We start from the raw sequence: 21,247 nt of genomic DNA, 5'->3' as shown, positions 1-21,247 counted from the left end.
TAAAAAAATCCCATTCTTGCTTTGTTTTGTTGATGTTGACTACTTTTCCTGTATGTTTTTAGACAAGCAAAATTACTAGATTACTTAAAGGTATAACCACTAGCGGTTCTGTACAAAAAGGTAAATCTTCATGGCAACGTTGGTTGAATTTAAATGTCTCGAGAACGACGTTGATGAGATTCCAAAGCTAAAGAATCCAGATTCTTGCAACTCTGTTCTATATCCGACAGAGAAGAACCACGACGTTGTTTGGCCATTGCGAGACTGAGTGGACGGTATTCAGATTGCTGTAACGCGTCGCCGTTCTCTTCACACCATTTCCTATTGAACGAACAAAAATGGCTGTTTGTGAGATCCTATAATTGAACAAGGTGTGTTCACTTGGCTCCACCAACTCACATAAACGGCTCCGTAATAACAAACTTGGACAAGGTATCCAAGGCCAAGACCTGGAAGATGTGCTTTTGCACTTCATCAAACAGTGCAAAAGTCACAAATGGTGCGTCAGGGAAGGAATCCATGGATGTTCCTTCGAAAACACAAACAGCGGGATTGCTGCCAACACGTTCGGGATCCTCCAGTGCGACAGGGTCGACCAATGTAAAATAGGGCAAGAGCTCTTCAAAGAGAGTGTGGAGACTCCTTTTCAGTTTGATGGGAACGTTTTGCTCACATGGTGAGTTGACTGCTACATACTAAAAAAGCAAAGTAGATGGGTTGGAGAAGAAAGAAAAAAACGACTAGGAAAACGTTTGAGATAGAAGCTCACCTTCATGTAAATAACAATAGCGTGACACGTACTAGTCTTGCGAAGCAGTTTAGCATATGGTGACATGTCTACCACCGGTTTCGATGATTTGGGAGATCCAGGTGCAGATTCTGTTGATGCGACGTTAGGTGCTGGTGGTGGTGCTGTAACAGGTGCTGCAAGAACAGGTGATGATCCTGCTGAAACCACTTTAGTCGAAAAGTCCATTGATTTGGCAGATGGCAGTTTGGGCTTAGATGCAGAAAGTTCCGGACTAGGACGCGCAGAGTAGGATTTGTATTCACTTGGTGGTCCACCAGCACCCATACGGAAGGCTTCGATGTCTTGCCATGCGTATAACGCGTCATCTAATTTAGTGGAAGAGATATTTCAAATATGTATCAGTAGCAGAAAAAGGTCCAAGAATGAATGCCTTTTATTGCGACATGTACCAGCAAATATAGTCTTGAGAAACTCCTCGAACAAGTCCGACAGCTCAGAATTATTAAGAATCTGAGTCAACCTAGCCGTACGCAACTTGAAGAAATCCACAGCCAATTGGAAGTTCGCATTCCCTGAAGATGTGGAGCGAGTTGGTCGAGTAGTAGTTGGAACAGGCATAGGCGACAACAGATTTGGAGTTATTTTGGGAGGCGAGGTAGGACCGTCTTCGTGATGTGCCGAGATTTTAACGACGAGTTTCGAGAAAGAGTGTGGAGCATGAGGACTAGTAGGAGAATGTTGGGCTTTACTGCTCATTTTGGGCGTATTCGATAACGAGCTTCCGTGTGATCCATTTAGGGTAGTGTGATGGAGCGTGTTTGATGAATTGGTGCTGGATTTGGGAGGTGTATCCACGTGTAGGTGCAATTTCGCCTTGAAGGCAGACCATCCGTGATGGCGAGTAGTGCCTGGAGTGCCATCAGGAGTGCTCATTTCTGTGTGTTGGCCTGCAACAAAAATTTCAATGAAGAAAAAAGAATTCGTGGAATTCTCGTGCGTTTCCGTTATGGGCCAGATATTTTAGGTTGCGTCCATCGTTGTTGACGAATCAAAAATGTTGCGATGAGATAGCTTAATTAATTTCACGTGAGTGATATCATGAGCAGGTCCATCCATGGTGTCAGAAATTATAATGTTGAACGGTCTTATGATCAATCTTGACTTGGGTTGTTGTTTGTTTCGGTCGTCGTTATCTTCATTGAAAAGGTGGGAATGAAAACCTCGGTTGCTGGGACACCGATTGATGCGTGACATGTATAGATATCTCGTGACCTGGAACAATTCTGTCCCAGTCATCTGCCACAAGAGCATCGTTTCTCAGTGGTTGCTTGATAGCTGAGCTGATTCCATTGAGCGAAAATGCCAGTGGTCGTTTTTGCTTCACGTTTGGCTCGAGACACGAATTTCGATGTATCGGTTAAGCTGATCTGCATATATATATCACAAAAATACAAGATTTGCTATGCACAAACATTGAGATAAAGGAGTGGCTCCACTATTTCATGCGTTTTTATTCTGGCACTTCAATTTCTGCAGCAGTCCTTATGGTTGACTCCAAATGCCTTCTGGTAGCATCATCTACATCATCATGGATCTAATTGTAGCAAAAGATAAAGTTATGAGTCTCGGTAATGTCAGGATACGGCAAAAAAAACTACTCATTTTTGCCAGCTCACATCTCCAATAAACTTGATCATGTTCTTCTCTGGGATTTCTGCAATAGCTCTGGGACCCCATTTATATTCAACCACATCACCTTCAGCGCTAGGCATGGAGATTCGTATCAGGTACCGTTGCTTGGTGTAGTTCACAAGCACATCTGAGACGAGTCCCAATTCAGAGTCCTTTGACTTCAACGAGACGTGAAAGTATTTGCGGAGATAGCTTTCCAAAGTTTCTAAATGAACATAAAAAGAAAAACAAAGATCAAGGACGTGAAGGACCAAGAGGTCATACGTTTGCTCACTTTCGTCGATAGCACGACCAGACACCATAATCAAAGATAAGATGACAGTGAGTAAACCGTCCTGCTTGACATCGTATCCCTCTTCAATCAAGCCTTCTGCCAATGGGTTTTGGAGATGAGGAGTCATCATGTTGACTAGGACAAATTGACCAGTTTTGTTCTTGTTGGCTTGCTTCTTGTTCATGGCCTTTGCCAATGCTAGCAGTAGACAAACATATGAGCAACAAAAAACGAAATTGGATTGCCAGGAAAAACACGTTACCTCGACGTTGCTCATCAAAACTCTTTTGTCGTTCAACATGTACCAACTCTTTGACATCATAGCCAAATACATCTTTGAGCCTCTTTTGCATGGCTTCGAATACGTGGTTGACGGCTTTGGCTCGTTCCTTCAGCACTATGAAGGGGTATTGTATTGTGTCAGAGCTCATAGGGCTGTAATGCACACATCGTTTTTTTGTTCATTGGTTACCTTTTTCACTAATCTCCTTCTTTGTGAAGGCCCTGCGAGCATGTTCAGCACTCAATGCTACTCTGACTGCACCAGAAATCAAGGCGTCCATTTCCTGTAAGTGTGTTTATCAACATCTCGAGTAGGCAATCTTCCACACAACAACTAATAATCACCACCAACATACATGGTCAGGAATAGATCGTATCAATCCCTCTACTTTAGATCCTCTCCCGCCTCCATCAGCTTCTTCGTCATCTTCGTCTTCACTGACTGGACGTTTCGTCTTCTTTTGCGCAGACTTTGATGAGCTTGGTCCTCCTGATTTTCGACTTCTCTTGTCATATTCATCGTCGTCTTGCTCTTCTTCGTCGTCATCATCGTTCTAAACACGAAAATGAACTGAGAAATCCGTTGTCGTTGTTGTTGTTGGATCTATCTGCGATTCTCTCAATCTTGCAACAACAGTTTGAATAACTTACACGACGCTTCTTGCCCTATACGAACAAGGCAAGAGATATTAGTTTGCTGTAAATATCGTTGCAATTTGACTATAGCAACTTACCATTTTGTGTGCTTCTCTCTCTATTAGTTAATCAAGGGTTTGGATTTGGTCAAAGGCGAACCTGGACGAGAATGAGGGGAGCATTTAAATTAAATTCAGCAATACTGAAACGAGGGATCATCATAAATAATATCGTGCCCTTTAATTCAACCACATCACGTCTGCCATTGCCACCGTCGACCACCATCAACCACCGAATACATTCGTTGCCATGCAACGCGATCAACCCGACTACCAGAAGGCTAGACTCCATAAATCGACGTGATTTTACTTCTTCTAGATCTGCACTCACCGCTACCACCGCTTTAAACCCTGTCGGTGCTGGAACATCAGCAGTAGACCATCCCTTGTCACCGAAACTCACGTTTGATGAACGCCAAGTCTTTTTAAACTTGAATCTGCCTCAAGGAAGTGTCAACTTTGTTATTACAAAGACAAAGCCTGTATCGGACTTGTATGCTAATATAGCTGAAGAGTATCCACTTGCTAAGAGTATTAGCATTTTCAAGTTCCCATCAGGTACATAGCTGTTTCTAACTTTGGTTTTTTGCATGATGTTCGTAGAAAACATCACTGACATTACATCTTGACAATCGTAGAAGCACAATGGGCAAAATCGACCCCATCTGAAGACATATTATCACAAGCTTTGCTAGATCGAGGCCTGATCTTGCAAATCAACAACGAACGTATCAAAGTCAATGTCCCAACAGCTGAGCAAAGAACCGCTCATCTAAAGACAGATCTCTTAACGTTGGAAAAGGAATTGACGGTATTGGAAACTCGCAGGTCTGACCTTGACAGACTTGCTGAACGCACTTCGCAGGTATGTATCAGTTTAAGTGTGTGAACTCTTCAAACTGCAAAAGTCCATGGCAAAAATGAGTAACAAATCGTAATCAAATAGGTGTTTGTGTGGTTGTTCCTTGCAGGAATGTGTGCTCAGTGGGGATTGATGTTGAGGCTTACTTTTGTGGAATACAGTTGGGGTACGTTGAAAAATTGAAAAACTTCCTTTCTTTGAGGTGGTTGATAAACCAAACAGCACCACGATTTTTCATCGTTTTTGGGGTGCTCGTTTTTCTGGGCCAGATTTTGAAACACTTACTTCTTAGATATCATGGAACCAATAACGTACTTCTTGAGCTACTTCTGGGTCATAGCGTCGTACGCTTTCTGGATGGTCTTCCGTCGAGACCAAACTAATGACGCAATGTCGAATATCGCATTCACTAGACGTCAAATGTCCCTATACAAACGACATGCCTTCGATGTCGCTCATCTTGAGTCAATCCGTAACAAACGTGACAAGATAAAACAACGAATCGAGGCTATTGAACGGGAATACACCAGAGAATAGAAGATGATACGACAATGTATATGAGGCTGGGCTGTAAATTGTACATTCTGGACTAGTAGTTTACCAATGTACAAGGAGAGGTTAATATTAAATTCACATCTTTGGTGGAATGGAGGGTTTCAACGTCTTAATAACGCAGTAGGCTGTCACGCATCGTCTCAGCGAATCAATGAATAAACGAGTAACTGAATGGAGATCAGTCACCTCTGGAAGACACGTCTCTGACTGTTACTGTTCCGGTTACTGTTTACTATCCGACTGCTTTGGCCTTTTGCTCTTGTGTCTTGTCTGTTCAAAACAGAATTGTGGCAAAATCAGAATAGAAAGAAGTGACCCCCGCACCGGTCATTACTTAGCGGTGTTTTAATCCCATTTCAAGCAATCGTTGACTTAAAAAAGTAAACGATTGCCCAAAACCCACCCACCCTTAGAAACGGCACGAGTTCGAAACCGGCTCGCTTCGACTTCTTTTTGATGATGGAAAAAATGTCGATTTTTTTGTCTCGTTTTGCAACTGTTTTTTGCCGGATAACCGACAACAGGATAACATTTCTCAAATCGAAATCACTCGCTTCGAGGCGCCAATCCACCAAAACACGCATAATTCGATCTTTGACAGCAAGAAGAAACAATAGCAATATTTGCAGATGCAGCTAACGACGGATGACAATGGATTCCTCTTGACAATCCAAGATGAAGGTCCGAAAACAAAAAAAAACTAAAGGCACAAACAACATATTCCATTGAGGTTGTAAACTTTACGTTCCATGTAGACAGTACAACCAAAATACAAGGTACTAATTTTTCACATCGACATCAAAATATTCACATCCTGAGAGCAGTTCCAGGCATGAGATCTCCATGCTTCTTCTCTTGCCATGGGTCATCCTTGTTCAATCCATTAGGCACCATAACATTTGCCGGTTTCTTGATGGGGTACACATTGAAACCTTGATTTGTAATCCATTTCACTCGTGCTTCTCGTTCTTGTATTCTGACTTGAGCTTCAACGTCGACTGGTGGTAGAATGTGAGATGGGCCGTATGCGTATATGTGGTCCTTGTCCTGTGAGAAGTAAAAAGAATCAATATTGTTGCACTAGCACAGGATTTAGTTCGAATCCAAATATTCACCTGTGCGATCTCTTGCCGTAACTGTGCTAACTGTCTTTCACCAGCAGCCAACAACTGACAACTGTAATTGAAAACATCGGTTCCAGTATGAGGAACTCGTTCTCGTTTGAAGTGTGGTGCTCTCATGTATCGTCTCTGTAAATCAACCAAAAAATCAGTATTTCACGCAACTACTGTAGTATGCGTTTCACAAGCCATCAAATGTAGCACACACCTTGTTAAATCCAATAAAATCAACCTGCTCCAAATACCTCCTCCTCAACATCTCTTCAAAAGCCTCATTGAAATTTTCTGTCCGGCTTTGTGCACGAGCAATCCGATAATTATGAGAACTTTCAAGATTTTGTTTCGCTCTTTGCCATAAATCACTTTCAGCATCTTGTTCATCATTGTTGAACATTTCTTCATAACCGTCTTCAGCAGCCCATCGCTGCGCTTTGGTGCTGGTGTGCTCTTGTTTGGAAAAGTCGCGATGGGGAAGTGCAGGATGTATGTCCTGACGTTTCCAGGCTTCGACTGTTTCTTCTTCAGGACCGTATCCCAGAACACTTCCAAATGCTCGGACTAGAGCGTCAACGTGTATGGAGGTTGGGTATCGAATGTTGATGTGAGGTGTTGATATATGGACTTCTTTGGTTGGGTTGTGATGTATGATCTACCAAAAGATTTAGATATTCCCAGTAGGTTTTTTTGGGTGCTATGATTCAACTCACATCATTGAGAATTCCCAAGGCTTCAAAACACTCATGACTTGTTCGCCCCTTGAGGTATGTCCCAGCTCGACAAAGAATCTCTTTAAGGTCAGGTTCTAGACGGATTCGTAACAGTCCTGGAACCAAACCAATCCATTGCCTGGTTGAAAACGATTGGTCGGGTGTGTGGAAGACATGAGTTGCAAAGTCGTCTCTAATCGGTGGTATCCACTTATGAGCATACTTCCCTTTTTTGGTTCCCAAAATCGAACATATTCACTCACTTGGAAACTTGAGATACTAGAGATTGAATTCCCTTTGTTGCAAGACCCTCCACGTAGAAAATACGGTAATGCTTGTCTCCAATCTCGTATCCAGATAACAAATCCTAAAAACATTGCCAATGTCAGCAAAAAAAGCACAAATCAAGAATCAGTATGGAGTACCAAAGCTGCATCACGACGCTGCGTAGGTGATAAACGATACTCTTGCAACAAAGTATCAATTGAAGTATCTTGTGGCGTTGCTTGAACACCCAAAGCTGCAGCATTGACTTGATTTATCGTGTTTCGGATTGCCTTTGTTGCCGAAGTAGACGACCTTTAAGAAAGGTTGTCAATGTCAGCGTTATGCCAAAAAGGACCAGTGTGCTAGAACAATACTTACGAAGCAACGATAACAGCACGACCAAAGACGCCTCGTGCAGTGGTTAAACGCCCATGTTTACGTCCTTCAGTAATAGGTTGAAGTACCGACAATTTCACTGTTAGTGTCGCTCCTGTTTCGAGCCAATGTCCGGCTGGGAGGGCGGATTTGTTGTCTAATAGGGGCCAAAAACCGTGTTACATGAGATGCCGTATTTCGAAGTGACTTCGGTTTACTGCCATAATCTTACGTTTCACACGTGGTCCTGGGAGTATAGGAGAAGTCAACTCCAATTCTGTTGATCCTTGTGTCAGCTCGGATAGATCTAAGGACGAAAAGTAATGCCAGTCAAAATCACGACCTTTCAGCACAAATAAACCACATTTGCAGCCTGGACATACCGAACTCAGCAATTCCAAAATCTCCAGTCTCAATAATCCCGCCCGTCATGGTATCACGATCGTGCACTTGCACACACAGTGGCTCTTCTTTCAGTCGAGAAATGAGCGCTTCGGTACCCAATAGTCCAGGCAATAGTAACGCTGATTCCAAAAAGTACACCACTGATGAACGCGGTGTGTTTGGAGCTGCTGGGTGAAATACAACTTGTGGTGATGATAAGAGTGAAAATCGTGCCGTGCTATTGTGAAAATGTCAGAGGTACAGTAGTGGCAACAAATGGCTAGACAAACTGGAACTAAACCTACACTGGTGTACACTTTGTATCAAGCTCGTCAAAAGATACTGGCACGTCTGGCATTCCTTCAGCTTGCGAAATCGAAATCTTTATAGGGTTGAGTCTGTCGATGTAAAAGTAACAATTCAGCAAACCGGGTCAATGTGAACACCAAAGCTCAATTTACCCAAGTTCTTGCTCAGTAGACAAGAGTTTGTCTTCAACATGAACAGAAACCTTGAAATTCTCAATTCCTTCCACAGCACGTGTCTCATCTACGACAGTCTCAATGCTAGTCTGTCCCCAATACAATGGATCCCATTTCATTTGCAGAGTCGTAATTGGTACATGTCGGTGCGGTTCTCTCCAATCCTTTTTCTTGTTTTTTCCATCAGCACCTTTAACAGATACCTTCTTCTTCAACGAGGTTGATTGTCCTTGATACAGGACAGAGTTTGGAGGAATATCATCTTCATTTGCCCATCCTACAGTTTTCAAAACACTGGCTGAGTGATGTGGAGATGGTGGGGTAGCTATTCTGGTTATGATTCGTTTGGGGCTTGGTATTCGTTCGTTTGCAGATAGGGGAGCTGCCATTGGCTTGTACATTTCCTTTGCTAGAGTGTCTGGTAGCAGTGCACCATGATGTGGAGTGACGGGTCGAGAACTAGCAGATTGGGCCGAGTTCGGTGGACTTCTTCGTCTGGTCACCCAAGGAGAATTGGGTCTAGATAAAGCTAGGGTCCTCTCGACAGTATCGAAATGATGTGGTGCAGGACCCGGTAAATCCTTGTACCATTCTGCAGTTGGTTGATTCTGGTCTGGAGCCAAATCTTGTTGAGCTCCTTGCTCTACAAAGGCAGCCATAGGTCGTGATAAAGATGATTTCGTGACTGACGTCAGGAAATCAGGCGCCGCTAACGACAACCATGACAGTGGATCTTTTTTCAATATCGAAAGAGCTTCTGGTATACCGTGTACTGGAGCGTTCACGGTCATGGTGGTTGAGAAATTGGAATATCCTTCTGTACTAGGTCGCTCTGTAGAGTTGCCAGCGGCAGCAGGTGTTCCACTCATAGATTGTCGACCGTGTACTTGTGTCCCTCGTCGACCAGAGTAAGCTGATGGTCGCGTCACTACTGTATTTCTCGGAACGTCCTTGTTACGAGTTAAAGCAGCTGCTGGTGTTGGAGGAGGTGCTGTTGGTGTCTCGTCTGAACGAACAATTTCCCATAACGTAAATGTCGGTGGATGAGCATGTACATTTGCCAGAAATGGCTAAATAGTTTGAGAATGTTAGACCGTTGCCTAATAGCCTGAATAAAACAAGACTTCTCTAGGATACCGTAGTCACAATCACGTTGTGAGTCGTTGACCACACAGTTGTGTCGTGTTTAAACACTTCCGTCTAAGTAAAGAAACGCGTCAATTACATGTTTCCATTGAGTAAATCATCTCTTGTAGCATATCAACACCACAACAATTCACCTTTGCCTCCACTTCACCACCAATTGAGTATGTCACGTAAAACTTGCGATATTCAGGTGCTTTACGTTTATGAGACTCATGACCAGGCTGTCCTTCTGGCTCTAAATTACAGAAACAGGGAGAGATTTAACAAGTGATTATCAGTCAGATGTCCTTGAAATGTAACAAGCTTGAAATGTAACAAGACTGACTTACTCTTTAGTAGGTTGTAATTTACGGACACAGTGATTGGGACTATGTGATCGCCCGGCGTCTGAAGAGTGACAGCTTGTGGCTGGAATATAGGATGCGTTTTCTTCATTGTCATCGTTGAAAACAACCTACGAGACAGGAATGCAACAGTGTGGTCGGCAGTAGGACGCTCGAGGGTGTGATTCGACCCTCAAACCGAACTTCACACTAGTGAAAAGACTCAGACCTGTTTCATGCTAAATTTTTGCAGTTTTCGACACGTTCGTACCTTTACAATATCAACTCCATCGCATCGTCAAATTTTGTAGAAGTTGTAAAATTCCGAGTCAGAGTCGAAGCAATGGCCACTCAATATCACGTTCCTTTCATATTGTTAACCGACTGTGAGGGCAAATACACAAAACGTATTTTCAAAATCGAATTTCCGTATAGTGAAAACGCGTAAAGGATCCCTCATTGCTGATTATTTGAATTCTTTACTCCAATGTTGTGAAAAACACACGACCACACGACGCCCCATACGAATGACTTGATATTGAAGAATGACAACGCAGAATGGATCGACGGCCTCGTCTCCATTCAGAATATCCAACAACCATAGAAGGAGCACCTCACAATCATCACAGGAATCAACATCAAGTTCTGTAATCCGATCACCTAGTGTTCCGATTGGTCAATTCGCAAGAGTCTCTCTGACCACTGCAAGCACATCATCCTCATCTACAGGCTTACTGGACTCGCCTTTGCCATTCTCACCCACTCAGCCGTCCAATGTCTTCTCATCATTCTCACTGACTGAACCAAGTGTCGACGAAAATGTTGACGAGCCTTTAACTGCAAGTACTCTGGTACGTGATTTATTTACTATATTGGCTATATCTGCAAAGACGTGTACTGCATTATTGAAACGGTTGTGTTTTAAATTAACATTCTCCATGCTTAGCCAACCGAATTGCTACTGGCTATATTTCAACATCTACCAGCTGATGCACCACTCGGATCACGTAACAGAGTTACAACTTCAACTCTTTTGTCCGCCTCGCTGGTATGCAAAAGATGGTTTGGGCCTGCTACTTCAGCGTTGTGGGCGAGGGTATCTACAATGGCCGATGACTGGGAGTCGAAAGTGAAACCACTCGTGTCGAGAGTGAATAGGCTCTTGAAGGATTACAGAAAGGATATAAGGTCGCTCGAGGTCAGAGCAACCTCTACTGCCTGGGCTACTGGTGAACTAAAGTTAGGAGCTATAAGAAGAGCTCTCGGTGGATGTCTTGCCCTACGTCGAATAGAGATTGATGTACCCTGTCTCAAGGATGACGATCTCGTAAGTTTGTAAAAGACGCGTTGCCGCGATTGTGTGTGCACATGTTAATCCTAAAGTCTCTCTTTAGTGGGCACTTGGAGCATCTTGTCCAGTATTGGATTACATATCTATAGTCTCTGGAACATCGGATTCGTCCCGTATAACAGATTTTGGAATGGAAGGGCTCGCTGCTGCTTGCACTCGATTACGACACTTTAAATTCCGAGCACGAGGACCAGGTGTTAGTGATAGAGGTCTGAGTCGACTAGCCGAAGCATTCAAAGGTCGTCTTGTAACGTTTAGCTTGCAATGGGATGGTAACAATCAAGCAACACACTTCCCTACTGCCGAACCAACACCCACCACTGGTGATTCGCTATCCTTTATAATTGAAGCAAACCCGAGCCTTGTATATTTATCTCTAGACTGGCCATGGGGCGTTGAACGAGCATTGACTGTCGTAGCATCAAAATGTTGTCGATTGAAGCAATTCAGGATTGGGAATGCTAGACAGAGTGACACTCTAATGGCCATATTAGCAGCCAATCCATCATTGAATGAGCTCGGATTCTTTGAACCTGCCAATATAACAAACGCTACAACGCTACTAAGTCCGTTATGGGGTGGTGATGGAAGTGTAGATACAGAGTGGATTGAAGGAGCCATGATGAATACGACATTGACTGAGCTAGACTTGGATGGTGTCGCTTTTATAAGGTTGTTATTGCCAGCCCTGACACGATTACGTGGATTGGAAGTTTTGAAAATGTCACCTTCGCGGAGGTCTGCATTCTTAAACTTTTCAACAACAGATGAAGTAGTAGCAAGAGCAGTACGTAGTCTAGGTAGTAGTTTGACAGTCATTCGTACACCGGTACATGGTGACATGCCTATAAACTCAATTGCAGAAAGCTGCCCCAACCTTATCGAACTGGATTTGATTGATGCACGGGAAATGACTGACAAGTCTATAATATTGTTATCGAAACGATGTCCACTGATATCTCGACTGTATTTGGGAGCTGCCGTCCATCTCACTGATGCCTCCTTGACAATCTTGGCTCGATCTTTACCCAATCTAACTAGGTTGGCTCTACCATTTGGAAACTGTAATATGACGGCCCGTACATTGACTGCAGTCGCTGAATCATGTCCCTTGGTCGAATCCTTGTCGAATGTGCCCTGGTCTCTTGGAACTGAAGTTTTGCTTGACGTTTTAGGAAGGATGCCTCGGTTGAGTATATTAGGAATTTGTGTTGCTCAACGACGAGGTGCTGCAACGTCATTCCCGAGTAGAGAAGACCAGGACTTGCTGAAAAGTAAATGTAGGAAGATCCGACAAATCATTTTGAATGGATAGGACGTGTCAAGGAAGTCAGTTGGAAGTCGCAGCCAAGTCAGTACATAAACACATAAACATACATGTTACGAAAACCGTCAAATAATAGTCAATATAATCATTTAACACGTAAAACTTTGATTTGGTGTCGTGTGTGTTGGACATTTTACCCGCAACATTCAAAAAAACGACATTTACATTATGATTGCAAACACTAACAAACAGATGGCCGCTGCAACTAGGTACTCTCACTTCATCCATCCGAGACTGGATGCCTTCATCTTTATTGGAATTGGATTATTTGCCTACGTTTTGCACGAACGTGACAGCAAAATTCCAAACGAACGACGACTACTACCACTCATCACCAGAAAGATACAACGAATCCGTGCATCAACATCATCATAAAATCATACATATCACCTCGGCTCTAGATGGCAACTACTCGAGTTTACTGCGCCTGAAAACAAAATCTCATCAAACAAAAATATTCAATCACCTCGATCTGTACGGGCCTACCCTGCACTTTTTGTGCACTGGAATGGGTGTTTGTATATATCGTGACGAAAACCGAACGCTAAAATCATGTTGCCCAAATCGTCAGCTCTGAATGTGGGGAGGCTTGTCGATGTGGTCAACCATGTGCCGACCAATAGTAATGATACGTATGCAGGAGTCAAGGATGCTCTTACGGTTAAGACAGTTACTAGTAGTGCTGGAAACATGGCAGATGTAAAGGATGCTCTTACAATTATAACAAATACCAGAAGTAGTACTCTCCCAAGGACAACACCATCAGATACCCATACACCACTATCAGACATCACCACACCACTATACAAGGACATATTATCTTGCTTCGAGTCCAGCCGACGACACGCACCAGACCATGGCTCCCTCCTCCGACAAAAGAAACCGCACACCCAACTAATCGTCCCCACGTCAAAATCCACCAAACCCGACGAACCCATCTTCACCGTAACAGAATTCATCAACAACTATACCTCAAAAGTAGAAAACTATGAACGTGTAACCAACCGTCGTAAAAGTCGTAGACTTACTACCAGGTACTCTGTAGCTACACATAACTTTCGAAGACGGTCTGATGAGCATGATCATGATACTACATCGCATGGCAAAGATCCGATTGAGTTGCTGATGAAGATTGGTGTTCGGAGTGCTCCTGAGAATAATATCGTGTTTAGGTATATATCGTCTATGAAGGCTTTCAACAAGTTGCCTCATACGACGTTGCGGGATGCTGCCAAGTGTTTGATTGGGAGTCGTGCTGAGCCGGGCTGGAGTATTGTGAGGTGAGGCAACGGGGGGTGTTCTTTTCAAATGAAGGCAGTGACAAGGCTAACCATATTTGGTGATTAGGCAAGGTGAAGTCGGTACTTCTTGGTATGTGATATTGAGCGGCTCGTGCTCTGTGAGAATTGGGTGAGTGTTGCTGTTATTGGGACTCCCTTCAAACAAACGCTCAAACATTCTCGTTTTAGAAAGGACCCAGGTGCAGAACCCACCGAGGTCTGTAAACTACACTCTGGTGACAGTTTTGGCGAAATGGCCTTGATACATAGCCAGCCTCGTGGCGCAACCGTCTTGGCAATCACACCTTGTGAACTGGTGTGTTTGGAAAAAGTGGATTATGACCGAATCCTCAGGATTACTCACGAAAAGGTATTTTAATGGTCAGAAAATCCCGAAATCTCGATGTTCTTCTTCACAATTCCCTTTTTTTGTCGCAGGACCAAAAAGGCAAATTCCAATTCATATTCAACCTAAAAGATTTCATCGGATGGCCACGCTCACGAATCCAAACGATAACAAACTCTTTCGTCATGCGAGAGTTTCGTCCATCCACTGTAATCCTCGAGCAAGACAAGAACGTGTCGTGCTTTGCCATTGTGAAATCTGGACAAGCTCTAGCGTATAGACGATTCGCCAACCAGACTATATCACATCCTGGCGAATTGCCTCGAGACGATGTGTATGGAGACCTGGTTGCTATACTGAGGAAGGGAGATTATCTTGGAAGTGAGGTGTTTGATCCAGTTCCTACTAAATATTTGGAACACGCACATTCGTATAATAGCAATACTAGAAACGAAGACGATGCATCCCATCACAAAATCTCGTATGTGCCAGAAAAGTCACGGTGTACCATAATAGCAGATCCGAAAATAGGTGTAGAAGTTGCCAATTTTGGAACAGGGCAAGGTCAAAGTCTGTTTACTGGTGTGTATGCTACGCCTCAATGGTGTGGTAGAGATGAACGAGCAGCAAGGAGAGCTGCTGTGCTGAATAATAGGAAGGAACATTGGGAAGTGGAGAAACAAGCTGTGTTTTTGGAGCTAGCTAAGGATAGAGGCTGGCCTTTGAATTCTGTGAAATAGTAATATAGTAGTGGTGAGAATGTAATTACACTTTATCTAATTAATCTTTGCTGAGTTTGTTTTACAACATGAGGGGTTTTGTGTACACGTTTTTATAGTATATATACTCTCGAAGTGGGGATTTGTCCTGTCTTTCTGCACTAGAGGTCATCATTCTTGGCGAACCTTCTTTTCGGAGCCAGATTCATCTTCATGTTCCGTAGCCTTCCTCTTTTCAACTGTTGATTTGAAGAAGCCTGTATTGCCTTTTGCTTTTGGCAGATCCTGACCAAGGAAAGTGAGAAGGAGTAAGCAAGCGGGGGAAAAGGAGACGCCACAATGCTGAGTAAAGTGCATATATCACAAGCAGCACCTTTTTGGCCGTGTCATCTATCTTTGGTTTCGTGTCTGACGTTGAGATTGTCGTATTCGAACCTGCTTTACCCGTTTTGGGAGCAAAGAAGGATGTAATTGACTAGCGAAAAACCAATATGGGGTCAATTCCAATATTGACATTTGATTTACTGTAACAGAAACCTCACCCTTGTTGGCTTGAACTCCGGACGTAGATTTGCTGCATTCGAAGGCACAGGATACAATGGCGATGGTGGATCAATATCGAGTTCCAAGAATACAGGATTATGATCCGACATTGCCACGGCAGGAAGCGAAGGATCAGTAATAATATCCATTGAAACCATCTTGTCAACAAGTCCACGAGATACATAGAACGTATCAATTCTCCATCCACAGTCGTTGTCTCTTCCAGCTAAATTGGATTAAAGAGGTTGTCAGCTTGTCGTGCGGCAAAGAAAACCAGTGGAAGAATTTATAGTATACCAGTTCTCATATCCCAAAACGTAAACGCCTTCCTTTCCGGATGAAAGTGCCGAAACGCATCAACAAATCCATCCGCCAAGAGATCATCAATCCATTGTTTTTCCCGTGGAAGAAACCCAGGACTATCTGCATATCGTTCCGGTTTCCATATATCCAGATCAGTATGAGCGATATTTATATCTCCACAGACAATGACTTCACGGCCCTCCGCGAGTAATTCTTTACATCGTTCCCTCAAAGCTTCATGGAATCTGATCTTGTATTCACGACGATCAGATCCAGATCCAGAGTTGACGCAGTATAGATTGAAGAGCACGAAAGCGCCATGATCCGTCATGACTGTTCGTCCTTCATCGTCAAAAGCGATATTTCCCATGCCTTTGAATGCAGTATTAGTCAATCCAGTTATTTATCGTACGAGATATTGCCCATGCCTTCAAATGCAGCTTTTGTCAATCCAGTTTTCGAATAGGTGGCCGTTCCAGAGTATCCTCCCTTCTTTTGATGGAAGCTCCAGAACGAGTCGTATCCGTCAATGCATACAAAGTCACGAGTTAGTTTGGCAAAGTCGTTGACTTTCGATTCCTGTTGTGTCGAGATGTGTTTGATGTCAATACGAAAAACAAGGAAATTGGAAGGGAAAGACATAATAACAACAATCAAAGCTTCATTTTAAAAGGTAATAAACTGCTTGCCTGCATGCAGAAAATATCAGCCTTGTGTGATTCAACGAGAAACTCCATAAATGGGAGAGGCTTTTTGTCAGTGCCTTCAACAGCCTTCCTGGCAAAGCGCATGAGAGGTTTATCTATGGATCTGATGCCATTTATATTCCATGTAACAATCCTCATGGTTGTGATGTTCGTGGGTACACAATGAATGTCAATGTCCTAGAAAAGTGAAGTAAATGGTCTGACTCGAGTCTCATCGTGAGCTATAAGCACATGAGGAATAGGCAGACTAAATGATTTCGCATTTGCTAGATATACGGACGCATCAAACAAGCCAGAACTACGCGAGGTCCAGTTCCTCATTCAACAACTGTGACGCCACGTTTTTGGCAAATAATCAAGCTTCTCATGTTTTCGAAGTTCTACACAAGTGTTTGCTTCTGTGTCCTCTCAACATTGACCATCTCCACAATCCCAGCCACCTCCACATTCTTTGGTCCCTCAGTTTCCTCCTTTAGCTCTGTAAACCCATCACTCTTTCTCTTTCTCTGCAGCATCATCTTCCTCTTATAGAGCGCAGCACCGGCACACGTAAGCGCAACCACAAGCAGCAGTCCACCAAGCTGAGTCTTGAGCCATGACGGCGACGCGTGACCACGTCCAGTGGTAGTTCCGTTATTGAGACTTGAATCAATGTTGGTAATGTTGGGTGCATTGAGTAAGGATTGGCCTAGTAGGACTCGAAGACTTGTGTCTAGAGTTCCGAGAGCGTCCACGACCCAGATTTGACCAAGTAGGACGCTGTTTACGGTTGTTGAGACTTGGTATGATAAGGCTGCATAGAGGTTTGAGGTTGCGAGTGCTGGGCGGAGAGTGATGTTGACGTTTTGGACGAGGTTGGCGACGTCTGAGCCGATTGTGTTGACCACGGATACATCTGATGGTATGGTTGAGGTTATGTTAGGCGAGGACAAAAACTGAGGATCAATCATGGAGACGAATGTCCAACGACCACAAATCTTACCATTCATAAGGGAGGGATACGTAGGAATCATCCAATTAGCACCACCGTTGATAGTGTTCATCCTCTGGTATCCCAACGAGGTAAGATACTTCACAACTCGAATAGCAGCAGCAGGGTTTGCGGCAGCTCTTGAAACACCGAGCCACCATCCACCAACCACACTAGGATTAACTCCGCCACTATTCTCCAATGGAATCATCGGCATAACACCCCAATTGAATGAAGACGAAGCACGTAAGGATCTAATAACACCCGTCCAAGATCGTAAAAACACGGCTTTGCCATCCAAGAAACGATTCACGGCGTCTGCATCTGATGTTGATGACAAATCTCGGGGATCGATGAGATTGGATGTGACCCACGAAGCGACTCGAACGAGGATTTGGGCTGATGCCGTTGTGGCGACAGTTACGTTGTTTAGGGAAGAGGACAGGATGGAGCCACCGCCGAGTCTAATCCATTCGATTGCGTTTACTGTCAATCCTTCCGTTGCTATTCAATAAAACGTGTGAGTAGTCAAGCCAAAAAAAAATAGTGAGACAGAAGAATACCTGAGTACTCTGAGGTAATACCACACAATCCATAGTTTTCAAGAGAATGCTCTGCTTGTATGATGGTAGTCAATTGAGTTTCAAACTCTGCAAGGTCTTTGGGAGGTTCGGAGAATCCATAACGGTTGAGAATGTCCAAGTTGTAGTACATCAGTCCAAAGTCAGCTTCAGCAGGCAAGCTCACTAAAACACAAGGTTTAATTGTGCTTTGAGACCAGCGAATGCAAAAAGAGCGACGTAAAACTACCTAATCGCTTGGTACGATTGTTCACAGCAGGAACAACACCACCATTCAAAATGACTGAATTGTGACCACCACCAAGAGTCGAGTCCCACCCCCACATATCAATCAAGCAGTCACTGAGTATACCACCACTGGCAGCATCAATCCAAACCAGATCAATGGGTGCGTAATCCGACGTCTGTACCGAGCTGCTTCTGGTAAACGATGCAACAGTCTGATTACACATTTCGAGCACCACAGTCAAATAATCTTGATATGTTGTTCCTGAAGCCATGGGCACCCATTGAATAGAGAGTCCTGAGGCTTGAGCCCATGCCTGCTGTGTTCGTAACAAAGTAGCGGAATTGGGAGCTTCGTATCGATCTCTAGGGACTAGGACACGGACTGTGCCGCGTCCGTTAACGTCGTAGGATGTGTCTGGTGTTGGTTCGATGTGACCCGAGCGTCGTTCTAGATCGCGTCCGTAGAGAGCTTTTGCTGTTGATGCATCACAGCCAAGGCAATGTGGTGTAGAAGAGTTGACTTGGGGCAATGAAGGTGGAGCTTGATCAGCGATCGGGTGATCCAATAGAACTAGATGGTGATTATGGGTGAGAAGATATGTTGTGAGCGTTAGATTTTGCTTGTTGCGTAAATGTCTGAATAGAAGGGCTTTTACCTATGGCATTCACAACGCAGAGAGCAACGATTATCAGCAAGAACGATATCCTGATCATGATGCGGTCGATGCAATGTTGGCGTGTATGCGAAGCTTGTGAAGTTTTCTGACGTTGGTTGTCGGGAAATTGGGAGTGATGTCAAACTGCCAAACTTTGCAATGAGGACCAAAGTCGGTAAGTGCTATGACAAACTGAATAAAATGATATTATTCGATCATCAAAATCACGTGAAAGTGCGGACACAGTTGCATCTCGCGACAGCAAAAAACAACGATTTTGGTGAACAAGAGTGGGTTGTTCGAAAGCGTACGTCAGGACGTTGGATGAAATAATAATTTATTATATAGGACTATAGCATAGGTGCCTTTCTCTTACCAAGGCTCAGGCGGCGAGATTAAAAAACGTGATACCCTAGTGTCGAAAGATATTGCACCATCCTGTTGCAAAATTCGGTCGATGGGCAAAAGACTTTTTCTCCATCCCCACAACCTCTCAATCCAAAAAAATAACAGAAGAATAGTTGCATCGCTACCATATATCCACATTTCCCTCATCTCTCGACACAACTGGTGATTCTCTGTCCCAACCGCCCACAAGAAACTTTGCACCCTTTACGCACATAACAAAAATGCTCGTATTTGGATATGGCTCCCTCATATGGAAGGCTGATTTCAAGTATGAATTCAAAACCTCTGCATTCATACGAGGCTACAAAAGGAGATTCTGGCAAGGTGCGTTGCAAGTGATATTTTTAAAACACATGTCGACAGTTTGACTTAAATCCATTTTTGCTTTTGAACTTAGGCTCCATTGACCATCGCGGAACTCACGAAGCTCCAGGACGCGTCGTTACCCTGCTCCCAACCGAGGAATGGAAGGTAAGCTGGCTACTATCAAAGTGTTTTTGAAACACCGCTGTGATAAGGACATCTACTGATTTTTGTAACTCACTATAGGAACGATTCAGTCATCTAGACGAAACCATTGACGATGAAGACGACCTAGTGTGGGGTGTCGTATATAAAATAGCAGCAGAAGATGTGGAATCGGTCAGGTCGCATTTGGACCATCGGGAAAAGAACGGATACTCAACATATAACGTCGACGTGTTTCATCCATCAGTCGGCAATGCTACCATACCAATGTTCTCGGACGTCCTAGTATATGTAGCTGATAGCAGTAACGAATCATTCCTTGGACCCGCTCCCATATCACAAATCGCTAAAATTATAGCAGATAGAAGTGGTCCCTCCGGACCAAATGTGCACTACCTGTATGGCTTGACACGTAAGTTGTGCTTGTATTCTTTCATGCCATCGTATACAATAAGCTCACCATCGTACTCTGCCTTCCAATAGACTCTCTGAAGCTCGTGAATGGTCTCGACAAACACTTGATACAGCTAGAAGCAGCCGTTGAAAGCTATCTCGCAGAAACTGGCGGACTCGCAAGGCCACGACATGTAGTAACGGAAAAAGATACCAATGATTTAAAGCTGCTGCATCGATTATCTCAAGAGAAGTTGGACTTGGATTTTCAAACAGGCTCCCTCTCTTTTCATCAGTTACAGCCGATACTAGTGATGAGCAGCTGATGTCGAAGGGAGCCATATAGAATAATAATACTGTAACTAAACTAAAGTAGATCGTATATACATATTCACCCTCAAAATGTAATTTGTCGCATACCTTTCACATGCGGTAGTGTTTATGGTCAGATTAGCAAATGACAGTAAATCGATTGGGCACGTTCGATCTAGCGTTCGAGCTCTAAAGCTGGAGCTTGTCGTCTCGCACAGGTTGTTTGAATTATTGCTTCTGTGATCCTAGCTCCACTGTAACAAAACCCTTGCCGTAACACGAAGCAAGGACATATAGATTTCTTGTAAGTCAAAATCATCTTGTATCTCACCTTGACTGGTTTCTTATAAGCTGGTCTGGGTGAGAGTTTGGAATTGTATTGATTTGTTGTTTCTTTTGCATCAGTCAAAGGGAGTCAAATAGACTAGTACCTGACAATTCAGCACGGTTTCTTCTACATTTTAAACAGGCTGGCTTCGTCATTACTCTCGTTTCTAACTAGCTGCTGCTGAAATATCGTCAACATCAACTCAGAACATTGCTGAACTATCATCCAACATCAACCTATATAACAATCTAGGCTTCCCGTACAAAGCCTCCTACAAAGTAATGGCAGACGAAGACTTCGATCTATACGGTGATGTATATAACGCACCAGACTTTGCTGAAGATGGACAACAAACAGCACAAACACCCGCAGCATCCATCATGCCACCACCAAAGCAACCCTTACCGCAGT

At 43.7% G+C, this 21,247-nt stretch overlaps 7 protein-coding genes across 7 annotated transcripts; 3 read left to right on the top strand and 4 right to left on the bottom strand.

Annotated features, from left to right (window-relative positions):
• Positions 1–149: 149 nt before the first annotated feature.
• SmJEL517_g04989 (uncharacterized protein) lies at positions 150–1,684 on the bottom strand (the record flags this gene model as incomplete). Its single annotated transcript, XM_031170917.1, has 4 exons — positions 150–321; positions 400–695; positions 770–1,116; positions 1,201–1,684. The coding sequence occupies 4 exons, from the start codon at positions 1,682–1,684 to the stop codon at positions 150–152; spliced, it is 1,299 nt and encodes a 432-aa protein (XP_031023129.1).
• A 577-nt stretch (positions 1,685–2,261) lies between these two features.
• SmJEL517_g04988 (uncharacterized protein) lies at positions 2,262–3,736 on the bottom strand (the record flags this gene model as incomplete). The annotated part of the gene is made up of 8 exons (XM_031170916.1): positions 2,262–2,345; positions 2,428–2,648; positions 2,718–2,915; positions 2,980–3,114; positions 3,190–3,283; positions 3,356–3,553; positions 3,651–3,665; positions 3,734–3,736. 8 exons carry the CDS (start codon positions 3,734–3,736, stop codon positions 2,262–2,264), a joined length of 948 nt encoding a protein of 315 aa, XP_031023128.1.
• A 68-nt stretch (positions 3,737–3,804) lies between these two features.
• SmJEL517_g04987 (uncharacterized protein) lies at positions 3,805–5,093 on the top strand (the record flags this gene model as incomplete). Its single annotated transcript, XM_031170915.1, has 4 exons — positions 3,805–4,252; positions 4,333–4,559; positions 4,641–4,722; positions 4,849–5,093. The coding sequence occupies 4 exons, from the start codon at positions 3,805–3,807 to the stop codon at positions 5,091–5,093; spliced, it is 1,002 nt and encodes a 333-aa protein (XP_031023135.1).
• An 825-nt stretch (positions 5,094–5,918) lies between these two features.
• Positions 5,919–10,034, bottom strand: SmJEL517_g04986 (uncharacterized protein; the record flags this gene model as incomplete). The annotated part of the gene is made up of 14 exons (XM_031170914.1): positions 5,919–6,158; positions 6,227–6,361; positions 6,441–6,881; positions 6,940–7,132; positions 7,203–7,306; positions 7,365–7,518; positions 7,585–7,738; positions 7,814–7,888; positions 7,965–8,203; positions 8,271–8,363; positions 8,427–9,517; positions 9,585–9,647; positions 9,728–9,828; positions 9,923–10,034. 14 exons carry the CDS (start codon positions 10,032–10,034, stop codon positions 5,919–5,921), a joined length of 3,195 nt encoding a protein of 1,064 aa, XP_031023134.1.
• A 427-nt stretch (positions 10,035–10,461) lies between these two features.
• SmJEL517_g04985 (uncharacterized protein) lies at positions 10,462–12,582 on the top strand (the record flags this gene model as incomplete). Its single annotated transcript, XM_031170913.1, has 3 exons — positions 10,462–10,767; positions 10,863–11,243; positions 11,311–12,582. 3 exons carry the CDS (start codon positions 10,462–10,464, stop codon positions 12,580–12,582), a joined length of 1,959 nt encoding a protein of 652 aa, XP_031023137.1.
• A 4,290-nt stretch (positions 12,583–16,872) lies between these two features.
• Positions 16,873–18,985, bottom strand: SmJEL517_g04984 (uncharacterized protein; the record flags this gene model as incomplete). The annotated part of the gene is made up of 4 exons (XM_031170912.1): positions 16,873–17,966; positions 18,026–18,208; positions 18,273–18,842; positions 18,928–18,985. The coding sequence occupies 4 exons, from the start codon at positions 18,983–18,985 to the stop codon at positions 16,873–16,875; spliced, it is 1,905 nt and encodes a 634-aa protein (XP_031023136.1).
• A 571-nt stretch (positions 18,986–19,556) lies between these two features.
• Positions 19,557–20,522, top strand: SmJEL517_g04983 (uncharacterized protein; the record flags this gene model as incomplete). The annotated part of the gene is made up of 4 exons (XM_031170911.1): positions 19,557–19,659; positions 19,733–19,806; positions 19,885–20,215; positions 20,287–20,522. The coding sequence occupies 4 exons, from the start codon at positions 19,557–19,559 to the stop codon at positions 20,520–20,522; spliced, it is 744 nt and encodes a 247-aa protein (XP_031023131.1).
• Between the last annotated feature and the right edge of the window lie 725 nt (positions 20,523–21,247).

Source organism: Synchytrium microbalum (assembly GCF_006535985.1).
Source record: "Synchytrium microbalum strain JEL517 chromosome Unknown SmJEL517_scf0039, whole genome shotgun sequence".
Taxonomy (NCBI): Eukaryota; Fungi; Chytridiomycota; class Chytridiomycetes; order Synchytriales; family Synchytriaceae; genus Synchytrium; species Synchytrium microbalum.
The sequence above is the reverse complement of the archived record's forward strand: the minus strand, read 5'-3'. Positions and strand labels throughout refer to the sequence as shown.